Source organism: Malaya genurostris, chromosome 2 (assembly GCF_030247185.1).
Source record: "Malaya genurostris strain Urasoe2022 chromosome 2, Malgen_1.1, whole genome shotgun sequence".
NCBI lineage: Eukaryota > Metazoa > Arthropoda > Insecta > Diptera > Culicidae > Malaya > Malaya genurostris.
The window spans coordinates 296,161,809-296,176,184 of NC_080571.1; the positions used below are offsets into that span (position 1 = coordinate 296,161,809).

Sequence of the window (14,376 nt, forward strand, 5' to 3'; positions counted from 1 at the left end):
CAAGCACTTCTTTGTCGTACAGCGTTCAAAACTCGTACTGCTGGAATAGGGGGAAAAGTCGTTTACACAAAAATTTCGATATCTCCGTTAAAAATGGACGGATTTTAACAATCTATGGCTTGTTGAATAGGTATTATCGTGCGGAATCTAAGTCTGAAAACATATTCTGTTTTCAAGGTCAATTGTGACAGATACTGTCAAAAAACTGAAAATTTTGACATAAAACTTCGAATAACTCAAAAAGTAAACATCCGATCTCAAAACCATTCAATAGCGTTCTGGGTGACGGGGAGACCTTTCATTTGCGACTAGTTTGATCAAAATCGGTCCAGCCATCTCTGAGATCTCGACCTCTTAGTTGACAACACACATACGGACACACACACATACACACACACACACACACACACACACACACACACACACACACACACACACACACACACACACACACACACACAGACATTTGCTCAGTTCGTCGAGCTGAATCGATTGGTATACATCACTCGGCCCTCCGGGCCTCGGAAAATTTTTCGAAAGTTTGAGCGAATTCTATACCTATTTTTTATACTTATAAAAAAAGGTAAAATCACAACTCTATATATTAAAAACTAGAATCCTCTTGAATAAAATAAACTATCACAATCTTGAGCTTAAATGCCGGAGTGTGCAAGCATTTTAATGAGCTCTTGTAAATATTTGCATGTGGAGTAGAGAATTTCTAAAGTCTAGGCAAAACATGAATATTAAAATCATTTAAAGGATTGAAATCAAATCAAGCTTACAACACAGAGTAGAGTCTAGAGTCTAGATTCCACAGTCCACATTCCAGAGTCCAGAGTCCAGAGTCCAGAGTCCAGAGTCCAGAGTCCAGAGTCCAGAGTCCAGAGTCCAGAGTCCAGAGTCCAGAGTCCAGAGTCCAGAGTCCAGAGTCCAGAGTCCAGAGTCCAGAGTCCAGAGTCCAGAGTCCAGAGTCCAGAGTCCAGAGTCCAGAGTCCAGAGTCCAGAGTCCAGAGTCCAGAGTCCAGAGCCTAGAGTCCAAAGCTAGGACTCTTCTCCTGGCAGAGACGATAACTTTCCACCAGAAAGAAAATTCGAAATTTTTCCGTAAAAATTTCAGCTGTGGTTTTAGGCCGAAGTTTGATGGAGATTTTAGTTCGCTGTAAACCTAAGTCCATTAAATTGTTATTGAGATTTAATGCATAATACACTCAGCTTCTTGGTTAGGACAAAAACTGTCATTGATGTCATTCGCTATCTGCCAAACGTTTTTCTTATTATAGCAGTGATCGGTGACGGACCGGTATATAATATGTGTCAATCGATAATCAAATTTACGGTATCACACTCTAAAAGATTCATTTTCAATTCGTAAAATTAAAATAAATCAGTAAAATTTTTTACAATTGTACTCTCCAACTCGTGTGCATCGAAAATACCACCTGTGAAGAGAAGTCATAAATCTATCTCCGAGAATTATTTGATACATACTCACACACATACATACATACACACATGTACACACAGACATTGCTCAGATCGATGAACTATGCCGAATGGTATAGAACACTTAGCCCTCCGGGCCTATTTTCACTAGTCAATTTTTCAAGTGATTACATTATCTTTCTATATAAGAAAGGCGAAAAATATACTTTTGTATAATAGAATCGTTATCATGATTTTGTGTTAATACTAACAAGTGGCTACAAATTTAATGAAAGACAATACCAAGGATGGTAAACACTGCAAATGGTCTCAAAAAAGAAAACACCATCGCCTTAGTGAACGAAGCACACAGCGTGATTTGAACCGCTTCAAAGTTGCAACTGAGACAGCAATTTGTTTTCAACTACCATAAGCATAAACTACTGAAACCTCTCCTGAATATGTGCATACAAGTTCTCACGGAGCCAAACGTGACAGGGAACATCAAATCTTAGAGCTGAATTGAGTAATTTATTCTCTTTTTGAATCTATGCAGTAACTCATGTACACGGCAAAGACACTAACACAGCGACAGGAGATACTTTAAATTTTCGAGTTAGATGTAAATGAGATGTGTGTAAATACACGCAATTTCGGTTCACAAGACAAAGTACTCGAGTTCAGAGCGCCGTACTGGCAAAGTTGTTCATTAACAGTTCGGCTGAAAAGTTCGTATCGTTTAATAGAAACACACATTTTTTTGCCAAAATTCGTTTTTATTATTCAACATTATTGCCATCAGAGGCGATACAGCGATTATAGCGATCTTCCAACTTTTCGATACCATTTTTGTAGTACGATTTGTCCTTTGCCTCAAAATAGGCCTCAGTTTCAGCGATTACCTCTTCATTGCTTCTATATTTTTTACCAGCGAGCATTCTCTTGAGGTCTGAGAACAGGAAAAAGTCACTGGGAGCCAAATCTGGAGAATACGGTGGATGAGGGAGCAATTCGAAGCCCAATTCGTTCAATTTCAGCATGGTTTTCATCGACTTGTGACACGGTGCATTGTCTTGATGAAACAACGCTATATAATAGTCACTGTTGATGGTTTTTCCCTTTTCAAGGTAGTCGATGAAAATTATACCATGCGAATCCCAAAATACAGACGCCATAACCTTACCGGCCGATTGTTGAGTCTTTCCACGCTTTGGGTTCGGTTCATCGCGTGCAGTCCACTCAGCTGACTGTCGATTGGACTCCGGAGTGAAGTGATGGAGCCATGTTTCGTCCATTGTTATATATCGACGAAAAAATCGGTTTTATTTCGATATAACAGCTCCAAACACTGCTCAGAATCATCAATTCGTTGTTGTTTTTGATCGATTGTGAGCTCACGCGGCACCCATTTTGCACAAAGCTTTCTCATATCCAAATATTCGTGAATAATATGTCCAACACGTTCCTTTGATATCTTTAGGGTGTCAGCTATCTCGATCAACTTCACTTTACGGTCATTGAAAATCATTTTGTGGATTTTTTCACGTTTTCATCGGTAACAGCCTCTTTTGGACGTCCACTGCGTTCATCGTCTTCGGTGCTCATATGACCAGTACGAAATTTTGCAAATCACTTACGAATTGTTGCTTCGCCCGGTGCAGAGTCTGGATAACACTCATCAAGCCATTTTTTGGTATCGGCGGCACTTTTTTCATAAAAAATTAGTGTTTCATCAACACACGAAATCCCTTTTTTTTCTTCACTAGCTTCACTCAAAATGCAATATCTCACAAACTAATAATCAGACAGCTGTCAAATTTATACACGTATCTTTTGAAAGTTGGTACTAACTGAAAATGGTATGGATTTAATTCTAGTGGCGCCCTCTCATAGAAACGATACGAACTTTTTAGCCGATCTGTTATTTTATATTGGTACCATCCAAACAGGTTTCATTGAACAAATGGAGAATCTAAAAAGTAATTGAGTGCAGCTGGGGATGCAGTCAATTTCATCGATTTGCCCGATTGTCCAGTGCACGAGGTGCACATGAGGAAGAGACGCCACTGCATGAAATATCTTATTTTTCAAAACCCTGTAAAATTGTCCATTGAAATATATGTCCATTGAAATTCTCAAGCATTTTGCCTTACACAATTTGGGTCATTTTGCCCCTAAAAATATGAAACGATAAATTTGACGATTTTTCTATAAAATTTCAAATACATCGTCTGTATTAAAACTAATTTTGGAAAAACGAAACATTGACAAATATGTTCACTGGTTACATAATTAAAATCGTCTCCCTCATTCTAGAACATTACTATTGAACGAACATCGAAAATTACATATAACAGAGACATAATGGGTTTTGGGTTATTTTTCCAGATATGATTGAACCATCACTATCAAAATTTTATGGTAGTCTGTTGTCATGTCAGACTGTCAATTTCATGTAAATTTCAGTGAAAAAAAATTGGTAACTTCTGAGAAAAGTAAAAGGTGCAGTTTGTCTCAGGGATACTTTTTACCCCATCTTCCCCTAAATCTATACTTTCAGGAGAACAATCTATTAATTAATACAGAATTTCGATCTCCCGATACAGATTTACAGATTTTTATCCTGAAAAATATAGATTTAAATGTGACAACGCTGCACGTTAAACGAAATTGATCAAAGCACGCTGAGTGCTTCGTTCGCAAAGGCGGTGGTGTTTTCTTCATCCGTACCAGCACGTACCGATGCGTACCGGTTTTTAGCATCGTCATTTTGTATGATGGTTCGCAAGTATTGACACTCATCACCATATAATCTTGAAACCGGGCATCGGATCTGGGTGAAATTGCACAGTATCTTTTAAGACAACGAGAACTCAATCAAGATTTGTGTAAATCGGTTCAACCGTTGCTGAGAAATCGAAGTCGATGGAGCTTTTCTTCACTTCTATCGGTGCTTTCGGAAAAGGAAATCGAGGACTAATAGTCCAATATTAGGTTTATATTTCCACCAACTTAAAGGATCTGAAAACTAGATGAATTTACTAGTAATTTTTATACAAATTTGCCCACCGTTTCGCACTTGTGAAATTGAAAAGTTTTTACTTATCGCGCTGTAATTCCGGAACCGGAAGTTGGAACCCGATAGATTTTTCGGAGACTTTTTTAAGAATTTCAAGTTTATTTGCATCTTAGTTTGTGAAAATCGATGAGAAAATAGAGTGCGCGTTTTCTCATATTTCGCACATATCACCATGAAATTCCGGAACCGAAAGTCGGATAAAAAAGAATGAGAGAGATTTTTTTCCATTTTTGTGGTGCATATCAACATGTTATTCCGGAACCGGAAGTCGGATCCGGGTAAAATTTAATATCAGCCTATGAGACCGTAAGACCCTTCATTTGAATCTAAGATTGTGAAAATCATTTCAGCCATCTCGGAAGAAATTGAGTGACATTATTTGTCATACACACAGACATTTTAGGCTCCCGACGAATTGTTTCGAATGGTACATAACAATATGGGTCTCCGAGACTCCGTTCGAAAGTCGATTTTTCCAGCAATTTTAATGCTTTTCTATAGAACAAGGCAAAACGATCGAGATTATGAAAATAACTCCTCTGCTATATAATTATTTTCTTTTGTATTTATTACCTAAATATTTTACTAAATTATTCTTAAATAAAATTTGAAAATGTTTTTCATCAAAAAATATTTGAGAATTACGAATAAATGAAAAAAAAGTATTGAGCCGATATTTTCATTTTTAGGATTGGATCTATAACAGTATAGGTCTGATACATTTTTTTGTTTACTTATTCAAATGCCAAAAATCAAAACTTTATTTCAATACATACTAACTAGAGACGATTTTCGGCCTAACAGTGAACTCAACGAATGATAACCGAATACTACTAAATTGAAGGAATTCATCCTGATTGACAACATTAATTATTTTCACCATCACCTCCAAAAGCTGTCACATCAACTTGTGTGAAGGTAAGATCCAAAAATGACAACTCTTTGTTCCCCTGCATTTACGCTACTGCCACGGATGAAACCATCGAACCAGTCGTACACGAAAAAAAAACGAAAAGAAACATAAATCCTACAAAATACACACGAGTCAGCAGAACTTTATACATTATTTATAAAGCCTTTTATTTTATTGCTTCGGCACTCTCTGGACTCGCGGAACTGACTTCTATATAAAACCCGTACCTTGTTAAAGCTGGTTGTTGGAACGAATCGCTCCTCCACACCCCGCCCGCCGCGTTACACAACTCCCACCCTGAGCAGTGGTTGAGTTTTTCTTCTGCTGCTCTCCGGGGCCTAGTATGCAATGTACGTAACGCCAGTTTTCGAGTAGGTGGCATCAACCTTGGCCAAATATCAAAACGCTCTCCGAGCCCCCAAACACCGCCGGAGTCGTAGGTCGTTCGTCATTCGTCGCAGTATGTACTGGTTTGTATTAAGGCAATGGAGTTGTTTGTTGTGCATTTGCCGCACAGCACCCGAACCGTAGCGTGTTCGGCGACGCGAAACTCGAAACTCGACGACGACTGCCGAACGAGGTGTTGAAGTTAAAAAGTTTGTCCGGTTGTTGCTGTTGAGTGGATTATTTTAGGTGATGCACTCGCTTCCAGGTTGTTTAGTTGAAATTCGTTATTTTTCTAACAAACTCAATGGGGATTTTTTTTTGGTTCATTGACAGATAATTTCTTGGTCTTCAATGAACAAAAATAGACAAAAGCCGGTTGATTGTGGAATAACATAAACATGTAAACTCGCAAACGAAGATAAGAATGAGGATCCCGCAACGACGATAACTGATAAATAGATTAACAAATAGGATTACTTTTTATCTAATTGTGCAATGAAACCCACTGCATCGATTAGGCAAATGACGTCTAGGATTGAGTGTACCGGACTAGGAAATAGAACAAAAAAACTGCACCAAGCGTCCTTATCAAGCACGTTCTCTTTTTTTTCTGTCCCCTTCCCTCTTTATCATGATCGATCGTGAATTGAATTCTGAATCATGTAGCTACTCAAACTGTTTCATCGACCGAGTGATATTGTGACTAATCGTTTTGCAAATACAGAACACAAGCAAATCTAGCAAACGGAACCTTTGTATGCATTATTGCATATTTGTTTGATGGAATATGGTGAAAGCTATTGCCTCTTTGTTACACGAAAAAGCAGTTTGTTTGTAATGACCTCAAGTGCTCTTGTTTTGGAGGAAAAAAACGTGGGTGACGTGTTTCAATTCTGAAGTAGATAGCAATACGGTTACATTTGAACTTTTCCATTGTTTCAATTAGGAGTGTACCGATAAGTAGTTAGCAACATTCAAACAGTTATTACTCTGAAATGGCTTAATTTTTTGCAGCGTGTTTCGTGGTGACATGTTTGTTTACATGCCAATAACAGCTGCGCAATCGATTGGTTTCGGTACGGTTTATCGTTTATATGATAAGTCGAATTGATCCGGAAATGCGAAAGAAAATTCTGCACACTTGGTGCTCAGAAAGTGGTGTCACGTACAACGAAATTGCAAAACGGGTGAAAGTGCACCACACCAGTGTCAAAAATATTATCGAGAAGTTCGGTAAGACCCTTTCCATGAAGGATTTGCCCGATACAGTAAGAAAACGGGTCCCAGCCAGCCCGGCCGGGACTTAAAAGTGGTTGAGTACATCAGGAAAAACCCATCGGCGTCGACGCGGGATTTGGCCAAGCAGTTCAACACCAGCGTCGGGATGATTCAATGGATCAAAGTTCGGAACTCCCTGAAAACGTGCAAGAAACAGAAGGTGCCGAAAAAGTCCCTTGTACAGCAAGTTCAGGCCAAAACAAGAGCGCGAAAACTGTATAAGCGGATTCTACAGAATAAAGACGGATGCATCCTGATCGACGACGAAACCTACGCCAAGGAAGACACTCGAGCCCTGCCCGGACCGCATTATTATACGAACACGGTGTACCAGGCCCTGGACGACGCTGACACCACGGTGACGATGGAAAAGTTTGGGCAGAAGGTCTGGCAAGCAATTTGTACCTGTGGTTTGCGGTCGTCGATTTTCTTCACGAAGGGCACAATTAACGCCAAGGTGTACGAGGAAGAATGTTTGAAGAAGAGAATGCTGCCACTGTACAGAAAGCATTAGGCTCCTCCTCTCTTCTGGCCGGATTTGGCTTCAGCCCACTACGCCAACTCCGTTCTGCAGTGGTTGTCAAAAAATAATGTACAATTCGTGGAAAAGGACATCAACCCACCGAACTGCCCGGATCTTCGGCCAATTGAAAGGTATTGGGCAATTGTCAAGCGCCACTTTCGGAAGGAAGGTACAGTGTCCGAAAACATGCAGGAGTTAAAAAAAACTGGACAGCTGCCACCAGGAAAGTCACAAAAGTAACTGTGCAGAATTTAACGAAGAATGAAGGATTTTCTTCAATATAATCAGTGAAATGCATAAAAATGTAATTTTTCTACAATATATCGAAAACTGATGTCAAAATATGTTTTTTTTTTTCGCTTCTTTATTCAATAATCAATGTTTCTAACTACTTTTCGATACACTCCTTAATGTTTTCTATACGTGAATGAAAATAAATTTGCAATTTTCTGTAACAAAAAAAGAAACACTATTTCACAATCTAAATACGTTTAAAACACTATGAAGCATGTTTTTCTCGAGAAAACTCGAAGATTAAGGTGACGTTCTTCGGATGAATTCGCGAACTTACTGAATCTTTAGTTCAATAGTCTTTCAGTCATACTCGAGCGCTTGGACAGAATTGCAGGAAATTGGTGGGATTATTAGTCTTATCTAAAACAAAGTGGTATCATTGAAGTAACATCGATCCAGCAATTTCAACACAAATAGTAACAATACCTGTCACAACAATAACAATAATATGTCATTACAATATACCTTACCCTTGGACAAAGACTTACTAGCAGCTGCACGGGTTCAAATCTCCGGGCATCCAGGTGCAGATATTGCCTCAATATTCATAAATTTTCAAAAAGGTGAAACAATCAACCCTTACAAAGGAACAAGAAGTATTCAAAACAACACTACTCCGGTCTTAGGAAGTAATGACATCAAAGCTGCACCATCCACTAACTATGTGAACACATCTTCAATATCACAGAACATAAATACATCTGCAATATCACAGGACATGAATACAGACAGCCAATTCGAAATTGATCCAATGCGTTCACCAATTGTACGTCTTATACCGTTTTCGTTTTTGAACCTAGACGCAGGCTACTCTGACTCCGAGTAAAACGAACACGTGGTACGCGCCCTAAACAACAACTCATGAAAAAAAGAAAAAATAAACAAACTCGGCTGGATGCGTGGTGTGACCCGAGAAAATTTTCAGAGCGAAACTACGCGATTGGAGTCCGATCTAGAGCGACATCAGGTTGCTAAAACAAACATATCAAACGTTGTTTTGGCGACTCTGGGTCAGCTTTCGGGCTGCTCTGATCAATAAACGAAAACGGTATTACTTCACAATCTGCAAATGGCGACCAACGCTTCTTAAAAGCAAGGCTTCGTGACCCGAAAATAATGCACGTCGTCCGTCTGTATTTGTCATACATGAAAAATCAACAACCTACAGTATGCATCGAGGGTATGACACCAACTAGTATAAAAATGCTATTAGCATCAGAAGGCCTTCCAACAACACCTGACCACCTCCTACGTATCTTCATCGAAGTGCATCAGGAATATGGAATGAAACCTAAGGAAGCGCTGGCCGACCTGGACTCTTATGGGAAATTATTGACAAGTGAACATATCCGCCGACTCCAACTAATCCGGGAAGCCGAACACAATTCTACAAGGTCGAATTTTCGGAAATAACGACGCCCTTTGACGAAGGAATAGGCACAGAAATTAGTAATGTAAGTATTCCAGAATTCTCAAAAACTTCTTCGCTTCACAGACAAAATGTGACTGAAATTTTGGTCTATTGCCAAAATTTCAACCGCATGAAAAGTCCGGCCAAAATGATAGAAATTCATCAAAATTTAATAACCTCTTCTTTCGACGTAATCCTTGGAACTGAAAGCAGCTGGGATGAAAGTGTAAGAAGCGAAGAAGTATTTGGAAATATTTTTAACGTATTTCGGCACGACCGAAATTTATCTCTCTGTCAGAAAAAATCTGGAGGTGGAGTCCTCATAGCCATTAACTCTTGCTTTACTTCTGAAGAAATTATTACTCCTAAATATAAAGAATTTGAGCATGTATGGGTCAAAGTCTCAATATTGGGAGAAGAACATATTTTATAAAAATCGCCACACGAAAATTTGTCAACTTCTTTGTATAGACGCCAAACAAAAACTAATCGTACGATATGCGTCAAAATTTGACAGAATGTGTATAACAGTGTTGCCAACGTTGAGAGAATAAAAGTTTACCGATTGGACAAGCGCGGGAATTTTAAAATGAAAATTCCGGTTCTTTTTTGATCATAAGGTATGTGTCACTAGTCAGTTTCTAGTGTCACCGTACTTTTGTTTTTGTAAATCAGTTGATCTATTCTAACTGCCGTATCAACCTCAGAACAAAGATAAACTGAAGATTACAATGTCCCATACGATCCATTGAAAAATGTTGTGTCAGTAATCGTGAACCAGTTGGCTCTGTAATAATGTACTTTTATTGACCCTTCGTTATAAGGCGGCAAAATGCCATGGAAACAATACAAGTTAGGAAGGAAGCAAACATATGTTTACATTCAGCACATAATGATTTCTTGCTTCAATTGACTTTAATGCTTCGTGGGATGAGGCAGTAGCAAACTAAAGAAATTCCAAGCAATAGTTTTATGTAGTTTTTCCCTTCTTATTTCAAGAGTCACTGAATATACAATACAATACTAGAAACGCATCTGATGCTAGAACACCAAGCTTTTTGTTAGCCAGATCGCAAAACTCATTATTGTACAAGGGAATAAGTTTTTTTAATCCGATGCCAAGAGAAATTAAACGCGCAACGACATTGGTGGAGTTCTAAAAGTTATGTATTTCACACTTAAAGTCCGCTTTGTAAGCAAATATTTGGTTAGTTAGTTCAAATTTGTTAGATTTTTGATTTTTTTACGTATTACGAAGATTGTATGTTTTTTGTTCTTATATTTTATTGCGAGACGTATTAAGTTACTATGTTCGGTATGATGATGATGGATTTTTAGTTTGTTTGGGAGTTAAAAATAATGAGCAGTCTACAAACGTTTGATCCTCGCGCGCGAAGCAGGTAGTGACTATTTGGAAAGCGAATAGGACTGGCCGAAGAGCCTTAGCATTCAGTGTGTTAAGTTTGCTCTTGACATTGATCGCAAGGTTTGATTAATAAATTAAGGAATAGATTCGGGAAACTAATTAGGATCAACAGTTGTTGATGGAATTGGGCTTGGCTCTGCTCATCCGCAGTCTCGTTATTCCATCGTAGCTGATGTGTGTAGCGATGAACTGGTCCGGCGGGAAGGGCCAGGTTCGATTTCTGATGTGATCAAGGATCTTCCCGGGTTGGAAATTTTCTTGATTAACCCTGGATAGTAAGTCCGAAATATTTAAATGTTATTTTGTGGTCAGTCGTTCTTTTGAAGAAGAATCTATACCTGCTAGATTAATCAGATCGTTTAAGATATGTGCAAAAATATTAATTATCATTATTAACTCGTTCTGCTCACACCTTTGTAGGGGTATGAGATGAAACCATCATCATCATCATCATCATCATCATCATTATCACTGAATATGAAGTAAAATTGCTCAATATCGTTCGTAGTGTACCATGATATTGTTTCAAACATAAACAATCATTGCCATAGTTACGACGTATGTAGCGATCAGACGCTTGTTATTTTGCTTCAAATACTGCTGAAATTGACGGTGAACCGAGCTCGTCGAGGGGTCCTTCTCAAATGATACCTGAGAAATCTCAGATCACTTATATCTTGAGTTTATCTTTGCTCAGAACCTCTCTTTGTTTTGTCACAGTTGCGAAGTTTCAATATGTGTCACTATAATACAGTTGTACTTTACGTCTGCAAATGGAGCTATTAAGTTGCTCTTGTGTCTCAACGGAAGCTGCCATGCACTGACGAAGACGAAATGCCAAAAAATTAGAAAAAAGTGATGTAAACTAACAAAAAACTGGAGACAATTTTTACCTACTTTCATGTAATTGTTTATTCTCATTTTAAACCGTTCTTCGTAAGAATCTGGCGAATATCTAAAACGATTATTGATGGCTCATCTTTATCAAGTAGAGAATATTTTGCAAGACCATTCCGAACTTCGAAATGCAACCAAGTTTTTTTTAGGAATAATACTCGTAGATTTGATAAGAACAGAGTACTTGCAATAAGTGACTGTTCCAGTCCCAGTGTGCATTAGCTGATAACAGTCCCCTCCATCTTACCTCTCATTTCGTTATCCTCCTGCTTGTGGATGTAATCCTTCAGATAGCAGTCTCCCTGTCCGAGAAGTCCGGTTACAATCAGTAGCGAAATCGCAAACAGTTTCCACCGCCACTGTTCCATCTTGTTTCCCATGCTTTTCGTGGGTCACCAAACACAGACACCCACAAACACACAAACACAAACACCGATCCACGCACGGTGAGCCGATTTTCGATTGTTGTCACTGAGTACCCAACTCACACGGTGTGCTTTTGCGCCAAATCTTAATCAAAAATTACCCCTTTCGGACCTGCACAGGTGACAGAGATCCGTCACCGTTTTGATGGGATATAATATAAAACAATCAAAATTTCAAGAACACGAGCTTCGTTTCATTTTCCATTTCACGGTTGGTTCCTCCCCACTTAATTGGCGCACACCACGAAATGTTTCCCGAAAAGACACTCAATTGTGTTATTGTTTTCTACTATTTTCGTTATAAATTCCGTTTTTTCTTTATTGCTGCTCCATGGGACTCGCAGAAGAATTTCTGCCACGGTCACGCATTAATTAATCTACTCCGAAACTTCGAAACGGCGTTCCTCTCTGCTTTGGACTCGACCACAAAACGAGGGAACTGGTCTTTTGGTCTTTTATCAGCTCGTTTACCACAGTGCAATCTCGAAAAAAAACTTCGCAATTGAATTACTAATTAGCCGTGAGCTCTAAATACATTGTATAATAGAAATGAACCACTCGGTTATTGTGTTTGCTGTTTTTTTTTTCAACCGCCTGTTGCTTGGTTAGGGTCACATGCGACGGAGAGGCTCTGTTTTTAGTGTTGTCGTTGCGATCTCGCGATCTCGCGATTCTCCACCGTAGATCGTCGAATCGACTCTTTATGAATGAAAATCAGGTTTCGCTTCACGCTCCATTCAAATCATATCTACCACATCTAACCTGCTCCTTGGCGAGTTACGCAAACGCATGCGCCACACAAGCGGGTCACTTGTTGATTCGATAGTTTGTTCCCGTTTAAAGTTTCAGCAATAATTGATCACACTTCAAGCTTCAGGTTGATCTTCGTATCGGCCATTCCGTGGCACATGTCATTTTGTTTGATCACCTTTGAGCGATCGAGCCTTCTTCGATCAACAGCCCCAATTAAAACGCAATCGCTTTCTGATCTTCTAAAACACTCGATAGTTATTCACTTGAACATTCACCATATAAGCGGCTCGGTTGGATAAATAATTACATGTGTACTGTCGACGGAAATCGAACAGCAAGAGGCACAACCGTCCAAGAAGAAACCAAAACGCTCCACACACACCTTAACGGCTGAGACCGAGCCCCGAAGAGATCTTACTCGTACAAGCCGTGTCGTAGATGAATGGAAAAGAACAGGTAAGTATGATCTTTATTCCTTCTTTGCCCTCACTTCTTTCCCGTAGATAGTACTGTGAGGCACGGCATACTACTATTCACACTGCACCAACACACTTTAAGCGAACGAAAAACTTCAACGCGCGAACGTCAAAAAAAAGCTGATCCAAACTGTTGGGCTTCAACCAAAGAAGCAATGCAGTGGCAAAAACAAAACAACGCCAAAAAACACACTCAAATGCTGGAACCGGCAAGTAAACTCCAACCTGGAAGCCGTCCGATGCTAAACTGAAGTGAACTAAGAAAAAGCTGAGCGCAGATCGATCGTATTGTGGCGTACGTAGGCTGAGCAAGCGTCATTTTTGTTTCTCATTCTCTCGTTTCGAACTATCTCTCGTTTTCGCTCTCACGCATCAGCGAATCAACTTTTACGCGAGACCAACAACAAACCCATTCTTTGGCCAGGACGTGGTCGTATCGTAGCTGGTTTTTCTCGGTCAGAGTTGAATGAAGCATGCGATCGAGGAAAATCGTGCCAAAACAAAGCCCGAGAAAAAGCATGCGAAAGAGAGGAACACACACAGAGAGAGAGAGAGAATGAACGACAAACTTTCAAAGAGACTCTGATAGGAAATGCACAACATAGCGGCTTTCGTCGAAGGTCAGCTATAGAGTGTTTCAACAAAAATGGTGATTAGTTTTTATTCGGCTTACAGCCAAAATTTGAAAATTTTGAATTGATAATAAGAGTAACTATTGTTTATAAGTATAAACCGTGCTTAATCCACCTAGCAGTGAGATGATACCTTTTTTTATCAAACCGCATGAGTTTTTTGCGTGACTATTCTTTCGTTGTTTCTGTTCTGATGACATTATTTTAATGACCGTCGTTTTAAGCGGCAATTTGTAATGTCAATACCCTGTAATGTCGAAGCTGCAAATCGGATCGAATTTGAATCTAAACATGTGACAATCGATTGAACATTCCATGAGATGTCGAAGTAAGCTCTAGTTTAGAGTTTACGGTTATTTACGGTATTTATTGAGCCGGTATTCAGGAACCAGCATAGCCCAAAACGATTCGTATGGCCAAAAACCAGTTTTAATCCACCTAGTGGTGTAATGATGCC

At 39.2% G+C, this 14,376-nt stretch overlaps 1 protein-coding gene across 1 annotated transcript in view; it reads right to left on the reverse strand.

Moving 5' to 3' along the window:
• The window catches only part of LOC131430655 (epidermal growth factor receptor), a 295,688-nt gene extending 282,168 nt beyond the window's left edge, over positions 1–13,520 (reverse strand). Inside the window, exon 1 of the mRNA XM_058595780.1 lies at positions 11,881–13,520. Coding sequence (XP_058451763.1) covers positions 11,881–12,013 — 133 coding nt within the window. The 5' untranslated portion in view covers positions 12,014–13,520. The remainder of the gene's footprint in view (positions 1–11,880) is intronic.
• Positions 13,521–14,376: the final 856 nt, after the last annotated feature.